This window comes from Ischnura elegans, chromosome 8 (assembly GCF_921293095.1).
Source record: "Ischnura elegans chromosome 8, ioIscEleg1.1, whole genome shotgun sequence".
In the NCBI taxonomy this organism is placed as follows: Eukaryota; Metazoa; Arthropoda; class Insecta; order Odonata; family Coenagrionidae; genus Ischnura; species Ischnura elegans.
Window position 1 is genome coordinate 20174512 of NC_060253.1, and position 24984 is coordinate 20199495.

General features: G+C 38.8%; 1 protein-coding gene across 2 annotated transcripts in view; it reads right to left on the reverse strand.

Moving 5' to 3' along the window:
- Positions 1 to 24984, reverse strand: part of LOC124164543 (protein cueball) — a 55701-nt gene that overhangs the window by 5499 nt on the left and 25218 nt on the right. Inside the window, exons 2-5 of one of the 2 annotated variants that reach the window (XR_006866059.1) lie at positions 9376 to 9612; positions 7770 to 7956; positions 6169 to 7410; positions 3565 to 4009 (exon numbers count right to left, since the gene is read on the reverse strand). Coding sequence is in view for 1 of the 2 variants with exons in the window: in XM_046541909.1 (XP_046397865.1) it covers positions 3640 to 4009; positions 6169 to 7410; positions 7770 to 7956; positions 9376 to 9612 (2036 nt within the window). In the remaining variant the exon portion in view is untranslated. The remainder of the gene's footprint in view (positions 1 to 3564; positions 4010 to 6168; positions 7411 to 7769; positions 7957 to 9375; positions 9613 to 24984) is intronic. The other variant, XM_046541909.1, reaches the window with a different exon arrangement.

Here is a 24984-nt window from a genome sequence, read left to right on the forward strand (position 1 = left end):
GCAACTCCTCAGTACCAAACATTTCTAATAACTCCATGAATAGGGGACCAAATAGGGGATGCTGATCCATCATCCCCTTCTGGAGTTATTCACAATGGGAAAATAATGCCATAAACCCTTTTGCAGATAAGTTGATGAAGTCACACAATCTTGCTGAGCCGTAGTGGCTCAGCTACTCTTTGGCCCCATGGGTTCGCCTCCCATTTTTTATTGTTACGTATTTACACTCTTGCAACCAATTCCGTCCCCCAATGAGCAGTTCTGTCCGAAAGAGTTAATGTGCCAGAACTCTAATGCCATCATTAACTTGTGAAAAGTAGGCAGCAAATTTCACATTCCCTTGTTTAAATTATGAAATAATGGCTGAACAAGGAAGTTTTATTCACAATAGCACCAACTTATAAATACTCTCATCCATCTGCCCAATTATTTTAACGACTTAATAATATAATAAGAATTCAATAAGGTGAATCAAAAATAAATCTTCTTAATTAATCCATTTTCTCATACTTGGCTCAAAAAATTATTTTAAAAAAGCCACGGAAGTTACAAAAACAACATGGGGGAAGCCAATATTTAGCCAATGAGATCACTTAAACTCGACTAAATTTTGAATAACTGAGAGTTCCCCAACTGGTACCACTCCACTAAGAAAAGGGAATTTAGTAAGAATTTATACATCAATACACCTTAAAGTTGCTCACCAAAAACATGAGGCAAAATATTCAGTGTCAAGAATGAAAACAACTGGAAAGTGTATTCTACAGATATGCTAGTCTTCACCAGTAGTAGTAATCAAAGCACAAATACTTTTTTCATGTTATAACTGAGATATTCCATTACAGTTTATACCACCACTCCAAAAGGCAGAAAAGTTAAATTTCTGAGGTCTCATTAAAAAAATACTACTTGAATTACGTGCTGATTCATAAAAGTCCCTCAGACTTTTTACAGGCATTTTCCCTTCCAAATATTAATGACTTTTTAAATCACTTTTTTTCCAAAATTGAAGACTACTTTTCTCCATTATAATCTCAATTCGAGATTCTACCACCACAAACATTTTTAAAATACCAATATTTTTACTATGCCTTTTTGGATAGCTTAGCCCTAGTTCAGTTGAGGTCTCCATAGACTCATTCGAACAGAAAATTTGGATTACAATAATGAATTGGAATTCATATTGATTTTGCAACAATAATAGTACTGTATCAAGATTTTTTTAAGTTCTTATGAAATTTTAGGACCAAGATACGTACTTCCAGATTTTTGGAAATGGTATTACCTTCATTATTTGTGAACATATTAAGGCAAAAAATTAAAAATTTTCCTCCTTGAGATGATTTTAAATTCGACTTTTAATTACGAATTTTGGAATTATTAAAAGCACGATTATAATTTTCAATTAATTTTTATACCTAGCACTTAATCTTTAGTAATAAATTCTATAATATATTTAGTTAAAAACTTAGTCTAAAAGGGAAATAAAAAAGGAAACTCTCTTTCACGTCATAACTTGCACTCCTCAAGAATGCCCACAAAGATTCATTGAATGGATATTAATACTCATCCCAAAGCAACAACCAGAAATCATTGCACATGAATTCATTATTAAGATTCATCAGTTCAACTAATCCTGTTTTCCAATAAAAAATATATTTCAAATCTCACTGCATTTTAAGACTTCAGTGGCAAGTCATATTTAAATAATAAAGCCAATACCTATCACATGAGGCTGAATTGTACAATAACAACAATAATCTTTTCAAATAAAATATACAATAAAAACAATTTGATATGACATTGACAGAAGTCCAAAACGTAAATTTCAGCTACATAAAGTATGCAAGCAATAAAAGTTTCCGGACCGCCACCAAGTTAGACAGAAATATTATCAATGGTAGTTTTTTCTGAAATTAATTACGTATTGGCAGACATCTTTGATGAAATGGAGAGGGAATAGCCACAATTTGATGAGTCAGAAATAGGCTGATAAATTTTTTAAATAATCAAGAATCTAACAAGTTTTCATGGAATTTGGGTTTTTCCTTAGTGAGCATATCTGTATACAGATAGGCTTCTCAAGACTCCAGATTACTGACAGACTCCATGCTGACCAACATTTTGGAGACCACCTTATTCTTGGTCACCAGGGCTGGTGATGAAAATGCAAGCGCTTGAATGATTTTCATCCACAGCCATGATTGCAGAAAGAAATTGGCCCTCAATAAAGCCCACAATCAAAGAGCCTGTCACCCGGTTGGAGTCTGGAGAAGCCTTCCAGCAGATAATTCACTGGAAAAGCATCCACACTTTCATATCTTTGTATACATTGCTGAAGCAAATTATAAACGACAAGCAGAACTACTCATTATTTTCAAGTATTGATCAAAATTAAAATTTGCCCCCATTCCATGAAAATTATTCATAAATCAACATTTTATATCGTAAAAACTACCATTGAGATAAAAAAACTGGGACGCAAGGTAATCTCCAAATCTTTTTGTCACTACAGCATGCATATACGTAATACCTTAGCACATTTCTACAGCAATTAACACAGCATGAAGTAAAGGAAAGAGAACTAAAACGTCAGCAAAGTGCCCACACAATAGATACTTTTACATAAAGAACCATAATAGGATCAGCATCTTCAAGGAATAACAAACCTGTTTCTCTCTACAAAAAATTATTAACTAACCAAGTTTTCTTGAATTATCTAAGCATGAGCCATGCGCTCTAAATCAATGATGCTGAAAATTCCATTGCTGGAGCAGAAATCCTGGCCAGTTAATAAACTGAAGAGGGAATAACAAGCTATTTTCAGAAGAAAATAAATACATATCAATAGAAACTGGCCGAGTTCCATTGGTATCTCATTAAATACATCAGTTAATTCTCAGGTTTTCAACACTAATTTGGAAACATTTAAAATGCTAGTCAATAATTGATGAATTGATTAAATTGAGAAGCTAATTATTTTCTTTAGTATTTATCGACTTTTCGTGAAAAATGACCAGCTACTGATGCATTACATCAAAAAACTAAAAAAATTGAAATAGCCAGTAGGTACTATTTTACAATGGTGATACATGAAACTATGCTCAACACACTTCCAAAGCTTTTGATGGTGTTATATCTAGAGTTGGTGACCAAGAGCTGAGGCCATTTGTGTCATCAGGAGACAAACATTGGAGAGAAATCTGGCATTGACATTAGATTGTTCTAAACGAAAGGTGGCGACTTCCCATCTAACAGACTAAGTCTTATAATTGCAGTGCCCTCCACAATGCACTCAAGCATTAAGCCCTCAGTCTCTGAAAAATTTCTGCCAACATTTGGCATTTGAACCCATACCCATCGCGTGGGAAGCCAACACTCTAGCCAACACACCAGCCCAATTCCACCTATCGTTTGATGCTTCCAAAATTTGGAGATTACCAAGCTCACCTCGTAAATATGAATCTACTGAGTTAGTTCTACAGCAATATGAGAGTCAGTGAGATGGAGAACATTACGACCGTGTAATGAATTCATTGGAATGATCAATTTCCTTCAACGAACCTTTTCGACAAAAGAGAGTTGCCTTTGCCGAGAAAAGGATCCTGCATTCATTTGCTTTTATGAACTTGCCCTCACCGTCTCGCAGACGTTCATGTTGCAGCAGTTCTCGATGGTGATCTCGCATTGCTGCTGCTCCTCCACGATGGGACTGCTTGCACCGCCACCAGGCGATCCCCTGCCCCGAGCACCCCCACAGCCCGCTGCGAGGGGCACCGACCCCTTGGAAACGATGATTCGCTTCTTGATCCTAGGGAGACGCCTCAGCTTCATCACCTTGTATGCCAGGAAGAGGGCGATCACAAGCAGGACCAAGCATATGGCGACGGGGACCAGGAAGATGGGCGAGATGATTGGATATGACGTTGGTGATGAGGAGTCAGTGGTTGTATTCGCATTACCCTTTCCAATAGAGTACACTTCGTTGTTGTTGGAGCTAGGTGGACAGCTAGGAGGAGAAAAAATTTAGGAAAAAACGTGAGATTTTGCTAGAAAAAAGCACAGTGTTTCAACCCACAATGGAATGCTAGTCACCATGCAACACGCAAGGGAGTGATTGAGGCTAGACTGAAGCCTTTCCAGATTCTCCAAACTTTGCCAAATTCCATGCATTTTAAACAGGAAAATGCACTAAATTCGTTTAAAAGGACAGGGCATTTTGAGGGGCAAAAACACTCAAATTGTTTCCCAGTAATTTACCTTCCAAGTCACACTCTCACATGAATTATATTAGCTGACAAAACAATTCAAAGGTTCAATTTTTCCATGCATTTAAGAAGAGAGCACTTCTTGGGGCGCTTATCAAGATGGCTGGCATGCACAATTTTTTGGCTTCACTTGGAGATGAGGTATCAACATTCGTTTGTAGTTCAGTGCCCAAAGGTTGGTTGATTTCAATAGGTGAGGGTAGAGCCAAACTCAAACTAAGAAGGATGTTTGTGAATAGCACACATATTTGGGGTAGTGGGGTGAGTTCTTTACCCTGGGCCACCTCACACGTTGATGATTTTTTATTTGGGGTTGCCCAAAGATTTCACCCAGAATTTGAAACAAAGAGACCCCTTCTTTCATTAGCCATGTGCTTCACACTAGGCTATCACATTACTGTGCTAAAAATTGGAATTTAAAATACAGAAATAGTACTGAAAATGAAATAGACATGTTTCATGTCAACACAGAGCAAAATGAACACAAATATGTATGTACATGGACTAAGCATGTTTCTGACAGTAGCCTCGACTAACAATGATATTCTTCAGGAATTTGATTTTCAACCCAACAAACTGTTACTCACAGGAACAAAATCAACCCTGCAGATCTCTTCATAACATAAGTAGGAGAGAGAAGACCAGATACCTCAAAAGCCAGAAGCTTACTAGAAACCGAGAAGATAAATGTTTTGTGGAGGATAGCTGACAAAATGTCATTGGATAGAGAAAGGACTGACATGATAAGAAGCGTGTATCACATGGAAGATATTTTTCAATGGATTCCTAGAAGGAAAGTAGAATGGAATGAGCAAAAAGAAAAATAGAGGAAAGTGAAAGTGGTGAGGGACAATGATCAAAAGGGGAAAAGAAGTGAGGCTTAAAAAAGTACAAAAAAATGGAAGGATAACGTGGATGTAGGCTAAAGATGTACTGGAAGGAAAAGGAGGCACAAGCCTAGAAAGAAAGGATGAAAGAGAAGAAAATTTCTCTGGGCATAGTTAAGTTTTAATCAAAAATGTATAATGGATAGGGAGAAAAGAGGCAATTTTTTCATCCTTTAAGCAAGACCACTACATATCAAGAAAGTTGATCACCAGCATCAGCCCAACTCAAAAATCAACCCTCAGCATGGTTCTCGATCAAAACTACAAATTCCATGGTTAGGCACCAGGTCATGCTGTTAAAAAACATTCATTTATCACTCAAAGCATTTCGAAACTTCTTGAAGTGAAGGTGAGTTTAGATCTTTGATCTCCTATACACATATTTTCCTTGATACATACTGTACTTCAATTTCACTCCTTGGAACAAATCTATAAAAAATTGACTGTTTGTGAACCATGAGCTATTTGTATTCTAGTATTACGAAGCAATAATGGGTTAGCCTAACAATATGAGCTGACTTTCTAATTTCACTGATTGTTTCCACTAACACAATGCCATTAGTAATGTGATTCTCTGCCACGTTAGTTTAAAAAACACATTTTATAATATATTCACATGAACATGGACTGATGCTCTTCAAACTGATTCAATGTCAAGAAATGATACTGATTCAGTATACAATACACTTTATAATCTGTCCTTCTAATCAGATTAACATCGTAAAGCTATCTATCACTACCTAGATAAAGAAAATCACGCTATCAGAGAAAATCATGCTGATGGAGCTATCATCGAGTCTACTGCATTACCTAGTTATGTGAGGTTCAAATTTAAGCAACCAACTTTGCATTAGAATACTCATCTCAAGTTTTAAAAATGTGTTTTGATGCAAATGAGTTCCTTTCGTCAACTCAACTGAATATTCCAAGTTCATAGCAAAGCCCTCGTTACAAGGGATGGAAAAAATGACTACTGGATTCAGGCTAAAGACAATAACAAACATTCAACTTACACACAAAGTGGCCCTTCAGCACCCGTAACGTCTCCATCCTTCCCCTCCAGCTGGACGATGCTGACAGATGTCTTGGAGCTGTCAAGAGAGCACAGGAGCCGGCAAACGTCCTCCAGCAGATTGGGGCACAACTCGCACCTCTTCCCCTTCCCGTTACTCTGGCACGTGCACTTAGGCTGCCCATCCTCCCCCACCCAACAATGGCCGTTGTTGAGGCAGTATCCAGCGCACAAATCTCGCTCGCACCTGAGGCCCGTAACGCCCACAGGACATGAGCACTTGGGCTGCCAGGCACCACCACCAGGCACCTCCTCCACACTGCAAGACCCATTAATGCAGTAGTTTTCACACAAAGATTTCTCACAACGCGATCCCCAATACCCAGGGAAACACTTGCATGACACTGGTCCTGTGCTGAGACCATTATCCACAGGCTCTCCATTAATGCAGTATTCGTTGCACAGCCTATATCTCACAAGATTTGGGATAGCAGAATCATTCTCTGGGGCTCGCGGAGTGTTGGTTGATTCTATTGAAGGAGCAGAGGTTGATTTCAGTGAAGGAGCAGCAGTTGATTCTATTACAGGAGCAGTCATCTGATCTTTCTTTTCGACACCCCCAGGTATTGTCTCATGTTCTTCAATTTGGGTCATAGGCTCTTGCAGTGTGGAACGCCGTACGTCTTCCACATTGGCCTTCTCGGGCTCCAAAACCTCGCTCAGGCGGTCATCACCCTCTCCAGTGAGGGTCAAGTTGTGCATGATCGACACACCCGAGGAATTATCACAAGTAACAGGATTGATCGAATTAAAAGAGGGAGCCGCAACCATTCCCAAAGCTGTATCCAATTGGTATATCCTCCTTGGATCTTTGCCAGGAATCTTCCCACCATTGGACACTTCCATCTGCCAGATGGCACTATGGGTAGTTTCTACCCACAGGACAACACCTTCCTGAGAATTTGCACCCCCCAACGGCACATAAGCTATAGAGAAGGGACGCTGGTAGAATCCAAGGTATAAGGTGGCTCTTCCACTCCCATCCAGCAGGCTTGTTTCGATTTCAAAGGAACTGCCTTCCGAAGTGTCAGTCCAGTAGAGTCTGCCGTCCCCTGAGGGGTCCACCGTTAATGCTATTGGAAGGTGAAGATCAGATGAAATGATCACTTCTTGATTTGAGCCATTTAGGTAAGAACGTTCCAGAGATGGAGATTTATAGTTGCTGTTGGTCCAGAACAGCAGCCTAAGGATACAAAGCAAAATGTTTGTTTTATCATTTGTCCAATCAAGTGTCTGTCTTCACTGTGACAATTTATGTGAGTAATGTGTTCTTTCGGACAATGTTCAACCACTAAATATTGAAATTTTACAGAATATCTGTGATTACCTATATTATACCCAATTTACATGCACTTGAAGTTAAATCTTTAGGGAAATGAGAACAATTCATGGCTAGATTCACTTAAATTCAACATGAGAAATTAACGACATTAAATAGTAACAGGCCATATGACAGACTGACATTTTAGGATATTCCCCAAACCAACAAATAACTCAGATATTCAGGAAATCTCAAGTCTGAGAAAGAGAAAATAGGCTCACCCATGGCAGACATCAATAGCGATTCCTGCTAAATGTTTCTCGGAACCAAATTTGAGCAGCACAGTTGCATTTTGATTATCATTTGATACACCAATCATTGAAATCTCACGCTTCTTATTATCAGTCCAGTATATGGCATCATTCAGTTCATTGTAAACCATGCTTCTGACTTGCAGTGCACCTTGTCCTGAAAATACAGGGATGGAATGAAAATTCTATCATCGCTTACATAGAAAAACTTCTCTTCCAATTTTTCTTTGTTTTTAAAAATTATTTTATCCAGTTCCTGACTCCCCAAAAAAATTACCACAAAAATTGCTATCTGTGAATATTTTGCTTATACATTTGAATCCAAACCCCATGCATTTCTACTAATGAAGCTATAACATGGAGCATGTTCTAACGTGCACACTATTGAATTTTTTCACCTACTCAAACACAGCATTGTTATATTTTGCCCACAAATGTAATGAGAGTAGGCTTGTTATTTTCCTTTCCCTTCGCCATGAGCAGTCTAATGGCCAATATTGCTTATCTTATGTCTTCCCTTTTTATGAATATGAATTGGTCCTCATCCTAGTACTCTACTTCTCCTTGTTCCATTCTTAAGAATCTGAAGAGCTAAAGAACTTGTCACTCAGGTAATGGTTCCAATACTGGAGCAACAGATTCAGCCACTTATACTTTCATGGTGGATAGTGTTAATAAAATTTTCTTAAGCTTCACATCACGTCAATGCAGGGGTGGATCCAGGATTTTTTATGGGGTGGGGTGGGGGAGGGGGGCGAGGGTCACACATGCTCAAGATCTTCTCATACTTGAGTTTAAAAACAAGATACAACAATTACTGTACAAATATTCTCTTTATTTTAACACGAAAGTTATTAATTTGAAATGAAATGGTTGAGGCTACTCAATACGCGAAACAAAATGAACTTAATGATAACAGTATAAAAAATGTTGTCTATTTTTTAAGCAACTGCCATCCCCCCAAATCCACCGATGGGTCATTGGGTTTCTGATTGCCAACACCCCTGTGGTTTTGTCTGTCACCATCTTCAGGGCACAAATACATTTTTTTTGTCAACAGTTTAAATGAAAATTCCTTTTCGTGCCCTGAAGATAGTGATGGAGTACAGGGGCGCAGCTAGGAATTAAGGCTAGGAGGGTGTTTTAGGTGCAAGTAATACTTACGGGTGTGGGGGTATTGAATACCCACCAGGGTAAGTAGGAGTTGCGGGGGCCCTCTTCTAGAAAATTTTGAAGAATAATGGTTCAAAATGGTAAGTTTTACGGCTTTCTGATATTTGATAAATACTAACACTATTCTATAAGTAATACTGATCCAAATAAGCTAAATGGATCAAAATTAAAAATTTCTCTGAGCTCTGGGGGGGTGGGGGGGCCAAAACTCCTCGCTGCGCCATTGATGGGGTAAGCCACAGAAATATAGACAGGCATTTGGAAATCCATTGACCTGATGTGAATCCCAAGAAAATTTCTTCAAAACTGCTCACTAGTTCATCAAAGAACACTCATACAAGCAACGGATTAATATTGGATGATAATACTTTAAAAATGTAATTTGATCTTTGTAAAAACATACCTTTCTTAAGGACTGGGGTAAAGGTGGGATCGTCCTCTTGTTCTGGGTCGAGCAACATTGAATTCACCAGCACATCATCTTCTGTTTTTGAGTAGGCAAAGAAAACACGCCGATTGCCTACAGCCACCGCGTGTACATTAACAAATTCCATGGTATAGCCACCAATTCTCTCAGCAGTAAAATTTTTGCCTTCAGGCTTCAGGATGGTTGGTCCCCTTGAGGTGCCCACGGCCATCTCTGAAAATGAGAAACATGAAAGATCCATATAATTATGTAGCCAAATTAGTATTTCATCTTCATTGCTACCATTATACTAGAGCTCTTAAGAATAATAGTCAACAGATGCTGACTATTATTCTAAAATATCCTTCTCTCATTTTTATTATGATGCAGTTCCACCACCTAATGTGCATCTCACATGAGATGTACGTAGTTTTACTTAAGTCACCATTAATTAGATAAGTTTTAACCTTTACCATAACTTAACCATTAAATACTTATGTATGTGTTCACTTTCATTGATGACAATTTGTACGTCAACAAAAATGTATATAAATTCTAAACCAGAGTTCAAACAGCAACAACTTTTACATCCTGGGTGAAGCCTTTAGACACCCACAGCAAATAGTTCCCCAATAAGGTGAGGTGAGGTGGCTTAGGGAAAGAAACTGACACCCCTAACCTGGATAAATGATTTACACATCTATGATTAGGGTGGGGAAAACTCTACCCTCACCAATCCAAACATACCTTTGTGTCAGTGAGTGAGTGAGATAAGAGGCACAAATGCCCTAAAATACAAAATATAATTATATTATTGTGGATGAGAATAGCAAACTGGGGAACAAGACTAAGTGTACCAAAAATCATCGGATCTTCCTCAAGTTCCATAACTTTTTGTCCATCGACGGAAAAGTTGCAAATAAACCATTCTGGTGAAATTAAGATCGTTAAGCACCCCATAAAATCGCAACACGGAAGGTTAAACGCTGTGGCGCTATGAAATTGGATGCCTTATCATTGGATGCCAATCCATGCCTTAGCCGTATGGCCACTCATGAATGAATATCGGTGTCGACTTACTTTAGCATCCTTGGAGTGAGCCTTGAGAAGGATAATAAAAGAATTGAAAATGTTCAAATACGTGTCCAACGAGCTTTAAAATACCCTCGAAACCACAGGACGCAATGCTAACTAACATTATTACAATTCCTTTGATCTCCAACCTTGGCGAAGATCACCATGATCCATGCAGTCGATCAACGGGAAGACCTTGGGGCTGCTCGGATCGATTGGAAGAAAATTTAGAGATAACTATCAACGGTCAAATGCAGTAGTACTCGAGTGATGGTTTTTTACTAACTTCGCTCGTGAGAATACACGAGTAAAAGACTAACCCCTATGAGTTCTCGCAGTCGCTTCGTGTAGCTATGTTTACTTTATCATCCGTGATAACCTTCGTTAAGCTCAAGCATTCAACATTGATATGCGTAGCTTTAGTAAAGGTCCTACTTCCGCTATTGCCATTTCTCCACAACGCAAGCTTCTCAGCGGTTATTAGTGTAATGGGTACCCGGCTATAACATCCTAAATGGAAAAAATAACATGCGTAGCCAGGCAACCATTTCAGATATGCCAGAAATGAACTGAAAAATATAAATTTAATTCATAGGATAGAGTGAGTGCGTAATAAGAAAGCATCATGAGTCACTGCAGGTACATTATTTGAGCGTCAACTACGATTGTTAACTTGACCGCAGTTATAATATTTTTTGGTCATCATCCTGATGACCATGCAGCTACTTCCTTACCACCACCACCACCTGGTACTTGGTCGTCCTTAGCTTAAAAAGGGCTTTTGCTTGATCAAAAATATATATCTCAGAAACTTCATTTCTCAATCCACGTCCTAAGTAAAAATGCACCCGACGGTGAATAAATTTTTAAAGAAACAATAACAGGGTCAGAAAAAGGTATTTCAGTGAAATTTTAGAGTACTTGAGAGGGCGTACAGCGTTGAGCATTTGGTAAACGTGAGCTCCACGTGGGACACGAGAGCCCGGTTCAGTTGTTTCGCAAGACCGCCGCTCGCAACTTTGCAGCGCTGCTACGACCACTGCGACGCACAAAAGGCGGGAACTCATCGGTAGCCATGGCAACCGATTCTGACAAAACACCAGCGTCCCAATGCCAAGACGCGGCACATAAATGAACGACAAAAATAAAAGCCTAAGTAATACATTCCCGCTAAGCACGAATACTTTTCAGAACCAATCATTGCTTCCTAATGTAATCATCAAGATTAACACGAAGAAGTCGTAGTTTCACAACAATATAGTTTTATTCCAAAAACAGCGATCCCGCTGTATTCAAGCTACAATGGATAATAAGATTTGCGGTTACGTAGACATAAAAATTAGCCTCTACTAACTGCAGTGATTTTCTATCTTTTCACCATTATTTTGATTTTAATGCTACATCGAACCTTTCAAGCTAGAGCCATCGATTTGCTTTGCTCAGACCAGTATCGCCGTGAGAGCATTTGAAAACGCCCTAATTTTCAAATCTAATTTCGAATAAATAAAGTGTAAAAGTAGAATATTTTTATCAATCGTCGATGAAATATTCCGTGGGAATGTTCGTGGAAATGATATTTCGCTCGCAACTTAGTGGGATTTAATTAATCGCAGGATGAATAAAAAGATCAAATATCATTTCGTGCTGCTTTTTCTTATCCATGGAGAATTGGGGTGATAACGATGAGATACATTAATTGTCCACAGTGATACAGTCTTCATAAACAAGAGACCCGTATATTTGTATCTCTCGATTCGTCAGCTTCTTCATCTATTGGCAAAAAAATCGATTGCCTTAACCCTTTGGCAGCTAAGTTGATGATGTCATCAATTCATGCTTAGAATTTCGCCACTTTCCCTCTAATCCTCGGCCTTATGTTACGGCCGCGTATGGTTCGTTAATTATTCTTTGAGATTTATGGCTTCAGACTATTATAATAGCACCATCTTTGTCCAGCCTTAATTATTTTATGTCCTAAAAATCCAGAGTATTAAATAAAATGTCGAAAACGATGCCCAAAAAAGCTGTTTTCATTGAAACAGCGAAGTGCATTCAAAAAATGTTTGGGCTACCATAGTTCAGTAACTAAGGAGCTGCAACCCCATGTTTTTGGACAAGAAATGCTTAACATTGTCTCCCCGACCACCTCCTGAAGTATTGCAGATTCCTTCTGAAACAGCCTGAATAAATCTTGATGAAAACGCGAAGCAAGACTTCCCCGCGTCCTTCTGCGAGACAAGATGGCCTATAACGAGTTGGCACACTATAATTATCACCATAGCGCTGCCACAAAGTCGTCCAATTGGAATGATTCGTTACTCGACCTCCCGATCAATCTTCCAACATTCATCCCTTCTCCACAACTTCTTTTTCATCAATTCGATCGCATTTTTTTGAGTTCTCCTTCGGGTACCTACAGCTTCCATGAAAAAAATCTCGATACTACGGGAAGTAGTGAATGATGTCCACATTTCTAACCTATAATCTTTTCACTTCCCTAATTGTTAATACTATTTCCCATGCCAATGAAACTATCTGGTGCATATTTCTGAGAATCTTTCAATATTTAAGAATGCAAGTGGAACTTAATTTTATTCCCCACTTAACAACTAAATAAACCGTATCAGGTTTCGGCCCAATGAAAATGACAGACACTGCCGAGATGAGGGTCGGTGTGTTTCTTTAACAATGTGTGGAATCATGCAGCGTTTTACTTTTATTCGGATATTTCATTTTAAAAAATAATGCCAATCTATATTACGTGTCTGTAATAATTCCTGGAGGTTTCAACCGATTGTGATTGATTTAGGATCATTCAATTCCGAAAAAAGGACAATATAATATAACTGCGGCTTCATAGAAAATAATTTTCGCCTTACTTAAAAATACAATAAGCAACACCCATCAAGAGCAACAGATAATATTTTACCTACAGTTACAACTGTTTTTACTTGATAATTCATTTCCGTTATCTACTTCTATCAAACTAGACTAGCGACGACTAGGAAGGCAGAAACATAGCGCATGAATTGATAAGATTACGAAATTGTGCAATAACAACGAGTTTAATAAAATTCAAAAATAACACATTAGAGCTAATATACTAAACACAAAAAAATCTTAAAAGTCGATATACGTTAGGAAGACATAAGGAGAGGTAGGACATTAAGAAACCTTAGTTCTGCTTTGGTCAGGCGTAACATTCGAAAAAAATATGGGTACTTAGCGACTTATTTATCAACGCAGTTTGAAACAGAAAGCCATACTGCTTGTATTTGCGTATTTAATAAGTACATACAAGTATCTATTGTTTTTCGAAAAATTTGAATCCATCGTACAACCAAAAATACCTTTATCACTGCATGGCGCTACCACTTTCCAGTTGGCACGAGCATCTCGAGCAATGAATGAAGGTGTTTGCGAAAGCTATGAATTCCGGGTGTCCCTGGAACAGTTTAAATTAGGACACTCAATCGACAACGCTGTAACGGATGCTTGATTCCACTATACCCATTCAATGGCGAGAAGTGAAAGCAAACAATTTAACGAGAGCCACAAGTATCTCCATTTTGCGGGAAAATCGGCAGACACACTGACAGACAATCTATGTTACACATTATGTAAGTAGAGAGAAATCATTACGACGATTGACGACAAGATACAAAAACACGAATTAACGTCATAATGCTTTATGAATATACATGTTTTCATTTGAGTAAACAAAACTCACATTTGGGCAAATAAAAATAAAATAATATCACATGAAAACTGACCTTCGAGAGAAAAAAAGGTAAACTTCTTAGCAATTGATAATGGAAACATATTCAAGAACGAATCGTGTATGAGTTTGCGGTGGGGCTGAAAACACATGGCATACACAGAGGAATTGACAAAAATTTTACTGGGAAGCAATACATTTATTATTGGCAGTTATTAAAATTTCACACATACAACGTTCATAAAAAGCATATTTTTTACAATTTCGACGGCTGCCATATTTTCATTTCGACTTCCAGTCAATTATGGTATCAGAAATTCCACCATTATTAATTATCGACAGAATTCTGACGGAAAAGCTACTCACACCTCACAAGTCCACATTGTGGCAAAACAGACGGAGAAGAGCTTATTATAAGTGAGTTGTATAAGTGCCATTATGATTGTCTGAAACAATCTCAAAATTGGTGAGATTACGCGTGTTTTATATACACACGAAGCTCTCGTTTAATTAAGCTAAGACATTAATTGTTTCAGACAATAATAATTGCACATTTTAGTTCAACCTTAATTATTTCATTTCCATAAAAATAAAAAGTATTAAATAATATGATACCCCAGAAAAAACGTTTTCATGGTTACTGCAAAGGCATTAAAAAATGTTAACTTTGTCATAGCTCAGTAAATAAGGAGTTGCTACCTCATGTTTACGGACAAAAATGCTTTAAATTGTCTCTACACCACCTCATGAAGAAAACCAGAATACTCCAGACACACATTAACTATCTATGCACATAACAGAGGATGTCTGTTTGTCTGTCCGCTTTGCATTTCCATACGGCTACACGGATTGCAACCAAAGTTTGTACGTAGGTGCATCTTATGCTCCCAAAGCCCCTTCTGCTACTTCTGGTTGTGCCCGATGCGTCCTTTGCGTCGTTTTCTCGTTAAAGTTTGATACGTCAAGTCATACAACTTCCGTGGTTTCACATCCTGCCGGGTACGCACACCTCTTGGCACTCTCAAAGGGTGAACACAACTAAAAGAATTTTAAACTTGACTATTAATCCTCTAGGTGCAAACCTTTTTGCTGGGGTATGCATTCATACGACGTTTGCGGTCTGCGCACGTACGGACACACACAATGATGAATGTTGTGGAGCAGAGTATAAGCAGATACCGTTCGCAGATTACGGAAATCATTTTTTTCCATTGTTTGCCGTTACATATGTTTTTCATTATCACACCCGCTTTATTCCTTTAACTAAAACCCCTGCCACGTGATCTTGAATTCCAAAGTCCAAGTTTCGCACTTCCCTCGGTATCCTTCCCGAGCAACGCCGGGTGGACTGCTAGTATAATATACGACGGACGAGTCCTAGATCGTGCACGACGGAGTGACATTATATTCCGCGGCCATGCCATGCATGATTCGGTAAACTAACTAAGACTACGATAATTGCTTTTTATATATTTTACTCATTTCGGGGGAGAGCCCTTCCTCCGCCACCCTAACTCACGCTCCTGGGCAAAGTCGGCGTTCACCCTTCGCTACGGGTTGCCGGACTAAGCTGTCGGAAGTCGTGCCAGTCAAAACACGCGCGCCGCAAGGTCCGGTCCCCGATGGGTGACCGTCCAGAAGGTGAAGAAGGGGTTTGAGAGAGTGAATGTCTGGAAGGAGACGGACCGGAACCCAGCGCACCAAGGATATACCCCACGCCGTGCGCCAAGGAGAAATAAATGATGACGAAGAGCTGCAGCCTCTTCCGGAAACGAAGGCAAGAGTATGGAGATATCGCTTAAAAGGAGGGACGAAGATCAAAAAAATACATTTACATCACGTCTACTAACTACTCCTCGAGCTGCCTCAAAAATAAGTGCGTGGAGGTTTTTTTTGTAAGGACACCAGCCATAAAAGATAATTTTCCACATGGCATTAATTTAAGCCGTTTATTGTTCGGGAAGAAGACTGGTAAGGATCAAATAGCGTAGTCTCATCAGCAAGAAATGCACTTTCATTCATTTTCTGATATTTAGTTGTAGTCCTCACTCATGGCTCTTCGCATGTAAGTAGTTCAGCTCCAATGAAATTCCAGTTGGATTTCTATGAAAATCGCCCCATACATATATTTCAAGGCACGTTTTGGGTATTACTTGTCATTCTAATTAAATACAATTACTTAAGAAGACATTGTAGAATTGCAATTTCTAAATCAATAGATTACGACGAGACTCTAAATAAAAAGCTAGTAGTCACACAAATACGAAATTAAAATTCGAATATTTGCTCAACAGTACACCCTGATATTTAAAATGAGTAAGATACTAGAAAAAAGTAAATGAATTATTCGGTCGAATTGAATCTAAATTTGAAATTACTGCGTTTTTACAGCTATGTGAGCAGTCCTGCTGAGAAAAGAAAAAGTCATTTGACAAATATTAAAGCACAGTAAGAGCTTACATTGATGAATTAAATAAATAAATAAGTAAACATTTTACCATCTTCACAATTTTTTTTCATTCCAAGTAAAATTCTCCCAATTTCCACCCCTTCTACTCGAATTCGCGCGCTGAGCTTGCGGATTCTTGTAAGAAGTCTCTTCTGCGTCTCACGAATTATTTTTAAAACATACAGACATTTATTTAAAAACGCCTTTGCGTTAGAAACAGCGTTTCTTGGAGCCGGGTATTATTTCCGGTTACCCAAAGCTTCGATTTCCAGTTCTAACTGTAAATTTCCAAAATGGTCCATTTGTATTTCAAAAACAATCCTATTTATTAAGCGCCCAAAATTTAGCAACCTAGAATTCCTAAAAATGTTGATTCACTCTACAATAATTTTTAGCATTCCATGATCAAACTGGTAGTTTTTAAAAGACTGATTGCAAGGTTTTAAAGATCACGTCCACTCAATGGCACTGATATCCGTTTCGACTGCCTCGAAAGTTCGATCATCGAGGTTAACCTCGAAACACACGACCCCGCTCAGGACACCACGGTCGCCACTGATTGTATCAATCTTAAGAAAATGCCGTCAATCGGCGAGTAAGAAAAGACAACGCTATCCAACCAGGAATTGCTTCCGTTTTTTCGATTAGTGGACGAGTTCATATCCATTGACGGAAAAATATTTTTTTTTCGTGGCGTTCGGAAGTCTGAAGTTCTCCACACGGGCCCGAAGGAATTCCGGTAGAAATAACTCGTACTCAGTCGGAAACCAAGGTGACGAAAAAAAGAGAGCATAAAAACTGGCATGCACCGCTAATATTCCAGGAAGCTCGAACAAAAAAAATCAGCTCTCTCTACGGCAGTCGGTGGCAGCCATTAAAATCGACGGAAAACCCGACAGAAAAAAAATCACTACAAAACCACATATTTTGGTAGCTGACTAAGAATGTCACCTCACAGTATTTCTTCAATCAATAAAAATACAAATTTTAAGAAATGCGCTAGAGTCAGAACAGTCGACTCTTTACGCAGAGGAGGACTAGATGAATAATTAAAGGGCCTTGATAATGTTACGCCGTAACGAAACCATGGTCGGTCTCAATAAATTACCATGTGGAAATAGCAAAGTTATAATGCCTTCTATTCCTACAATTAAAGGGCGATCAGACGTTAAAAAATCGAACTGAGAGGCGAGGTAACTGAACGGAGAAGGCACATTATTAAGAAAAAGCACACCCTATTTTTCGTCGTTTCGATATTTCCGTAACACTCATACTAAGGAAAAAAATAAAACCACTCATCAGCATTGAAAATCATCAAACGACATTAAGAAGCCTACTGATATGAAGTTATTAAGAAATTAATGGCACAATTTTGCAGCCAATAAATGTAAATTCCATTCAGAAAGAATATCAACAATTGCAAACGACACGAAAGTTATAAATGATACAAAAATAGCAATATTCTGCATAACGCGATATATTACTGGAAAACATCGAATAGCTATTAGTTTTTCCCTTACTAGTCACATTATTATACAATCCAATTTCACAAATAAACTGGAAAAAAGGAATAAAAAAAGGGGGCTTGATAATTCAGTAAGGACTTGGAGGAATATAGTCAGAGAAACTCAAAGTTGAAAATACAATTGGTTATGATACTGATGCAACCAGGTGTAGGTACTGAAATTTAATTCGAATTATTCCAGTGAGATAGATAATTTTTCCAGTAAATATCTAACAATAGAATAGGGCCATTCCTTTATTTCAAGTAATAATGGATATTCTCTCTGAGCGTCCTCTATGATAAAGACCTTATACCATACACACACGGTACAGCACGCAATAATAACTCGGTTGCACCCGCCAAAAAGGACTTGCACTCCATGACATAAACATCGGAGACACAACCAATGGGGTGATGATCCGTGTTCACAAGCGTTTGACGCAACCAGGACGGGCAGTTAGCGACTCGGAGATAATAAATAGAGAGACAAGCCTTCAACTGGTTCAGCGACGTAATAAGTCGCTCCCATCGTACGAGGTGAAAAGCTGAAAGAGTCCAGCAGGACGAAATTAGTGGGAGTGATCAGTGTAGCCGAACTAGTAGGTATACGTATTTAGAAATAAAGTAGAATATACATATACAGCATACAGGAGAGGATCGTTATGTAAGAGTTAGAAGAAAAGGTTAGTGAAGAGTTTGATCTGAAGTGTAGCGCTCTACGGTGCGGAAACGTGGACACTGAGGAGAGAAGACAAGAGAAGATTGGAGGCATTCGAGATGTGGGTATGGAGAAGAATATAGAGGGTGAAATGGACGGAGAGGAAAAGGAACAACGAAGTGCTGGATATGGTTGGCGAGGAGAGGCAGCTTTTAGATGAGGTACGGAGGAGGCAGAAAATATGGATGGAGCGAATACTTAGCGGGGAGGGGATGTTGAAAATGGTGTTAGAGGGTAGAATGTTAGGGAAACAAAGGAGGGGAAGGAAAAGAATAGGAATTTTGGATAGATTGAAAGGGAGTAAGCCTTACAGTGAATTGAAGAAGGCGGCGCTGGAAGGAAAGAGAGGCTCCCAAATCACTTCTTTAGTACTCCATGGAAACCTACCTTAGTCGGTAGAATACTATAATAATAATAATAATACATATACGTTTATGTCACGAGAAAACTAGGGAGCTAAAAAAAGAAAGAACTTTCAAAATCCGCGCACGCATTACATGTCCTACCAGAAAAATGAAATGGATATGTTACACAGGACTACAACGAACAGCTTCGAGAAAATTCTAAATTATAGTAAAAATTATTCATCAATAATGCATAGGAAAAAACCAGAGGGAATGATATTTCATGCGTATATATTTACTTAATTTTGCGCAATCCAGATTTCGGATCAAAATTGTGGGAATTTATTCCACTTCAATGATTTTGCTTTTGACGGGACGTCGTCAATGATGCATTTAAAGAGCTTGTAGAGAGGTCATCTCTATGACAACCGCAGGATTCTTGCACAGTATCTCTAAAGCCTCTTATACAATATTTGTATTCGGTCTACTTTTTACATTAAAACATTTACCTAATATACTCATTTAGTACCAAAACACAAATTCCGTATGGTGCCTCATTGGGGGGAAAAACTCACCTTTCACAAACATTTACAAATGCAGCTGACCGATCAACATTCCTTTCGCGACCCAACGATTCTCAACCTCAAAGCCTCGTGATAAAAAACAGCATTCACTTATCTTCCAACAAACCATAAACGCCTGAACCAACGTTCACCTAAGGCACCATTTTTGTCTACTCTACACTATCTATTCTTCCGCGTTATCGGATGTTCGGCAAGAATGGTCACAAATGATACTCGCATAACGGGTATAACATATTCGAGTGAAAGTAGGTCTGTCGGACAAGCAGCCGGGTAAGCTACACCAACGCCACTGTTTACATACGAGAGCTCTTGAATGACTGAGTCACACGAAATGAAGGGAAGGAGTAGTGATGGAGGGGTGAGGTAAATGGAGCAAATGAATGTGGGAGCTTGCTCGCGGACCTCAAAAGAGACTTAAGAGGCCGTCAAGGTATGCGAATGATCCTGCGCATGACCAATCGAGATTTGATGCACGATTAATCGGAAAAACGAACCTAAAAAATGCGATGGTGGGTGGGGTAAAATGGAGGAACTCCTTCATGATGCACAAAGGGTAAGAAAAAAAGACTTTGCTGATTCACAAAAGAAAATATATATTTGCGGCCGGTTTCGATACGGCGTATCATAATCTTTTTTCTTGCTGATTTTTAACATCATTTACAACGCAACAAATTCATCACAGCAAGGTAACACAGTAGGCAACGTTAAATTTAACACGCTCGCTGTGCATTGGGCACAGATGATGATACGCCGTATCGAAACCGGTCGCAAATATATATTTTATTTTGTAGAACAGCAAAGTCTTTTTTTTCTTACCCTTTGTGCACCCTGAAAAAATATTTACCACGCAACAAATTAATTACAGCAAGGTAACACAGTATGCAACGTTTAAGTTTACACGCTCGCTGTGCATTGGCCTACAAGAACCCATGTGACTTAAAATAATTCCGATAGTATAAAATTATTATTATTATTATTATGAGAGTCTTCAAAAGATTAAGGTAGATTTGCATTGAGTATTTAAGAAGTATTCTGGTATTCTACCCTCCATTCATAAACTTCCCTCTTCAAGTCACAATGAGGCCCACTCCCTTTCATTGCGTCTAAAAAATTCTACTCTATTCCCTATTGTGAATTGAAGACAGAAGTCCATGAAAGGAGGGGTGACTTCAATATTACTTCTTAAGTACTCCATTCAAACCAACCTTAATCGATAGAATACTTACGATCATTTCATCTCAATTCGTTTCTACGTGAAAACTACTTAAAGCATGCCCTACATAATTCTCGATCACAATAGACCGATGTGTTTACAGCATTCAAGTGTGCGTCTAAATATTCACGAGTAGTCATGATTATGCGTGGAGATGGAATAAGAATGGAGTGCATCGCGTAGGTACGTACGATGTCGGCATGTGATGTGTTCGCCAATCGCCTCTGACGAGGTGGTGTGCCAGGGTGCAGCCAACCACGTGCTCAGAAAGTCTTTAAGGTTACTCAAGGAGGGGAGGATGGAAGGAGCGATATATTTAGTCCAATGGACCCCATTGTGACAGCAGTTCACACCTTCGCCGCCAGAGGATATTTCGTGCCAATACACGTTTGCGAACTCAACATATTCAAAGTATCGATGATATTAAATCTCTGTAGTTCATGCTTTTCAGCGTATATTATTGTAGAAATAACTTATGGCGTGATTAGGGGTAAAATTGGTACGGACCCATTAACATTAAGATCAAAAGCGTGGTTCAAAAATAAGCAGTTTTTCAGTGCCTGATACATAAAATCGTAACTGAGAAAAAAATCTTGAAAGGAAGTGTCTGATCAGCTTCTACATCGAAGGCAAAAATGGTAGTATATTTGCAACTTAATCAGGTAAACAAGATAAATTTAGGCCCTCTTTACAGTGTCTATCGTAAAGAAAAGCATAAAAATATAATTTCGAGGATTAATTGACTGAATTTGTGGTCTGACTTATTAAAAATGGCAAGATTTCGCATGGAGTAAAATAACTTTACCAGGAAAATATAATAAGTAATCAAATTTTGTGAGGCCAACGAAGGATGCGATTGTGGTATCACCGCTCTACAACAAAAAATGTTAACTCTGACTACAAAACCGAATTAACCACTAAATTCAATACGTTCAAAAAACAACTTCACATAGCCATCTTGAAGTACGTCTCATACATTATCAACGAGTTTTGTAATCCACTGTCGGCAAAGAGCGCGAGGACTTCGCCGTACCGTTATGGATTTGTGGGGCCAAGAAAAAACAAAGGTTTATATTTGGACTGCGCTGAACGGCAACGTAAGATTTCACACCCCTTAACTTATGCATGAAAGACTAGATTGTGATATGATTAAGTAACCAAACGTGTTAAACGTCGTGTTATTTAAGAAAATATATTATTTTGAGACAAATGATGACTATTTGCTTTCTACAGGCTTTTCCGAGCGAAAAAGTACACGAGTCCGTGTGAAATTCAACGACATTTTTCAAAGAGTAAAAAATAACCTCATATATGCTGAAACCGTTAAATTAGATGATGATCGGTGACTTTACACCACATATCGCGTAATGGGAATTTCAAAGTTCAAGTAGAAATTTGAAGGTGAACCGTGGCATCGCCTCAAAATAATTTTAGCTAAGCAGGATGCGTTGACTGCCATCTTACAATTGCCAAAGAAAAACGTAAAAATAAACACAAATGACCGTTTAAGAGTCTCAATCCATTAGCCGTCAAGTATTCTCTATTGTGAGATGGTAAACTGTAAGTATTCACGTCCTACGATCAAGTAAAGAGTTGATGCTTTACTAGGGTAAATTATTGGTCCCAGCACGAAAACTTTTCGGAGAATCATGAGGAGTTCGCTCTGGACAGATACCGTCACTATCTGCATGAGTAGCGCTGCGGATGCAGATGCACGATGATGAACTGCAATGGCATGTACGGGATCCTCAGGTGACAATACACAGAGCGCTAAGTCAGTAATCAGGAATGATGCTACGACGCACTGCATCAATGACAGAGTTTCCGTTCTGTGCTACCAAAAACAAGTTTTCCCTTGTAACAAAACAACAACCCCCAACACCTAGCTGGCATAAAAACGTACAGAATGATTCAAGCTTAGGAGTACGCATATTTGGTGTCCGAACACCCCCGTCACACGCCTTTTTAGGCAGCTTCTGGGGTAGCATGTGGATACAGATGTAGATGCCACCCTCTCGATCGATTTTATTTTGATAACTGGTAACTTTCTTAAAACATAAGTTTTAAATTTTCAGAGACCGCAGACCGTTATCAACATTTGCCCGTACCACTAATCTGAATTTTAAAAATATTTTGTTTTTATTATTTTCACCGATTTTTCTCCGTGATACATGCAAATTTAGACAACGATCAACTTAATATGCCCTGAAATTGGATATGCTTTTGGCGAGTTATACGTGACCAAAAAGACCCATCGAGAGTCCCTCCTTCAAGTGCAGAAGTAAAGACAATTGAACGATTTTCCAGCTTCATAAAATCGTGAATGCCAATGCAGGTCTTCTTGAATTACGAGCAGGATACGATCCGAATACTTGGTCATGAATACTTGGATTGATCGTTAGTCAGAAAGGGCAAGGCAAAATCTGGCCTAAAACGATGCTGTGGGGACTGACGCATATTCGCCCAGTGAAGCATATTTACTTTTTCAGCACGATTTTTGATTTTTCTCACAAGAAATTTGTTTTTAATAAATTAAAACCAAATTGCGAAAACAATGCCTGATAAGAATGTCGCGACAGGAACACGATGCCGCAATATGCGAGCGATTGGCGTGGCAATTTTAATTAAAAAAAAATTAACGGATAATTCAAACCTTATTTTTCAAAATAATTTTGATCCTAACTTTGGAAGGTCCTGTATGTGGAGTGCCTACCTGTTTTAAGTGGATAACAAAGCAAGTGGGCGGAGTCTGCCCGAACTTTAAATGGTACGTCGAAGAGAGGCGACATTCTTCGAGCGTGGCTCGCGCGAGAGAGACGTCACACGAGGTCGTGCTATTTGGGTTTCGTGCGATGGTTGTGGCTGGAGAGTGGGTGGTAAGGGGAGGGGGGACTCGGAAAGGGGAGGGGATTCCTTGGACCCTGGCCAGGGGCAGAAAGGGGCGTGTAATGGAGGCGCATGAAAGACGGAAAGAAAGAAAGATTGGATATAGATTCATCACCCGCAGGTATAAAATTGGTACACTCTGCCCGGTGGTATACGTACAATATTAATTATTATTTCTCTGATGGTAACAGCTTCCCCTACTACTAGCATTTTCAAATATACTAAGATGACACACATTTATAACTACTCATGCTTGGTATAACAAAACGGGATTTCTTTGAATCCGCGATCTTCGGTATGGCAGGCTGGGACTTACCCCCGCCGCCACAGATGTGGGAAAAATCTACTAATATTAAACATAAATTTCTAGAAAATATAAATTTTGACTAGAAGCCGATAAAGTACAAAATATAGGAAGATTGTATCCTGAAAATTTGCGAATATCAACGTCAATGAGTCAAATATGTCATCTTTTTCAGGGTGCCGCAAAATGGACCCGATGAAATCCAAGATAGAAGGCGATATTCATAGAGGAAAAAGTAAAAATTAGGGTAGGAAGAATATAGATAGTAAAAATCTAAATTTTAAAGACTTTTTTCATCCTTCCTTATCTGCTAACCGACCATAGCGCCATTTTCATACGACTAACACTATTTAAAACTCATTTGGTGCTTAGTAGATATTACGGCATTGCGTATACGTTTTACATTCACCATGAATCTTCTGGATAAATGAAAATTAAATAAATATTTTGCACGGACGAAAACTACCCATTACTACCATTTTTCCAATGCTTAAACCAGGATCGCGGTCGGAGCCGAGTAAGCATACCAATATTCAAGAAAATAAAAATTGGAATGGGAGCCATTAAAATACCTACACACTTAGAAAAGCATATTTTAAAAATGTCATGACCAATACCTTCTCGTACCGGGCTCACTAAATCTTCCGATTCGTACGTCTTATTCAATTATCTTCCCAAAGCGAGCCTTTCAATAGTAGCACGGCAGTAAAAGTAGGATACTTTTTCATGCAGGACAACATCGCTGGCAAGCGCGGACCTCAGCGTACTCCCAAGGTCAAGAACGAAACTTGCTTTGGGCAGGAGAAGAGGCT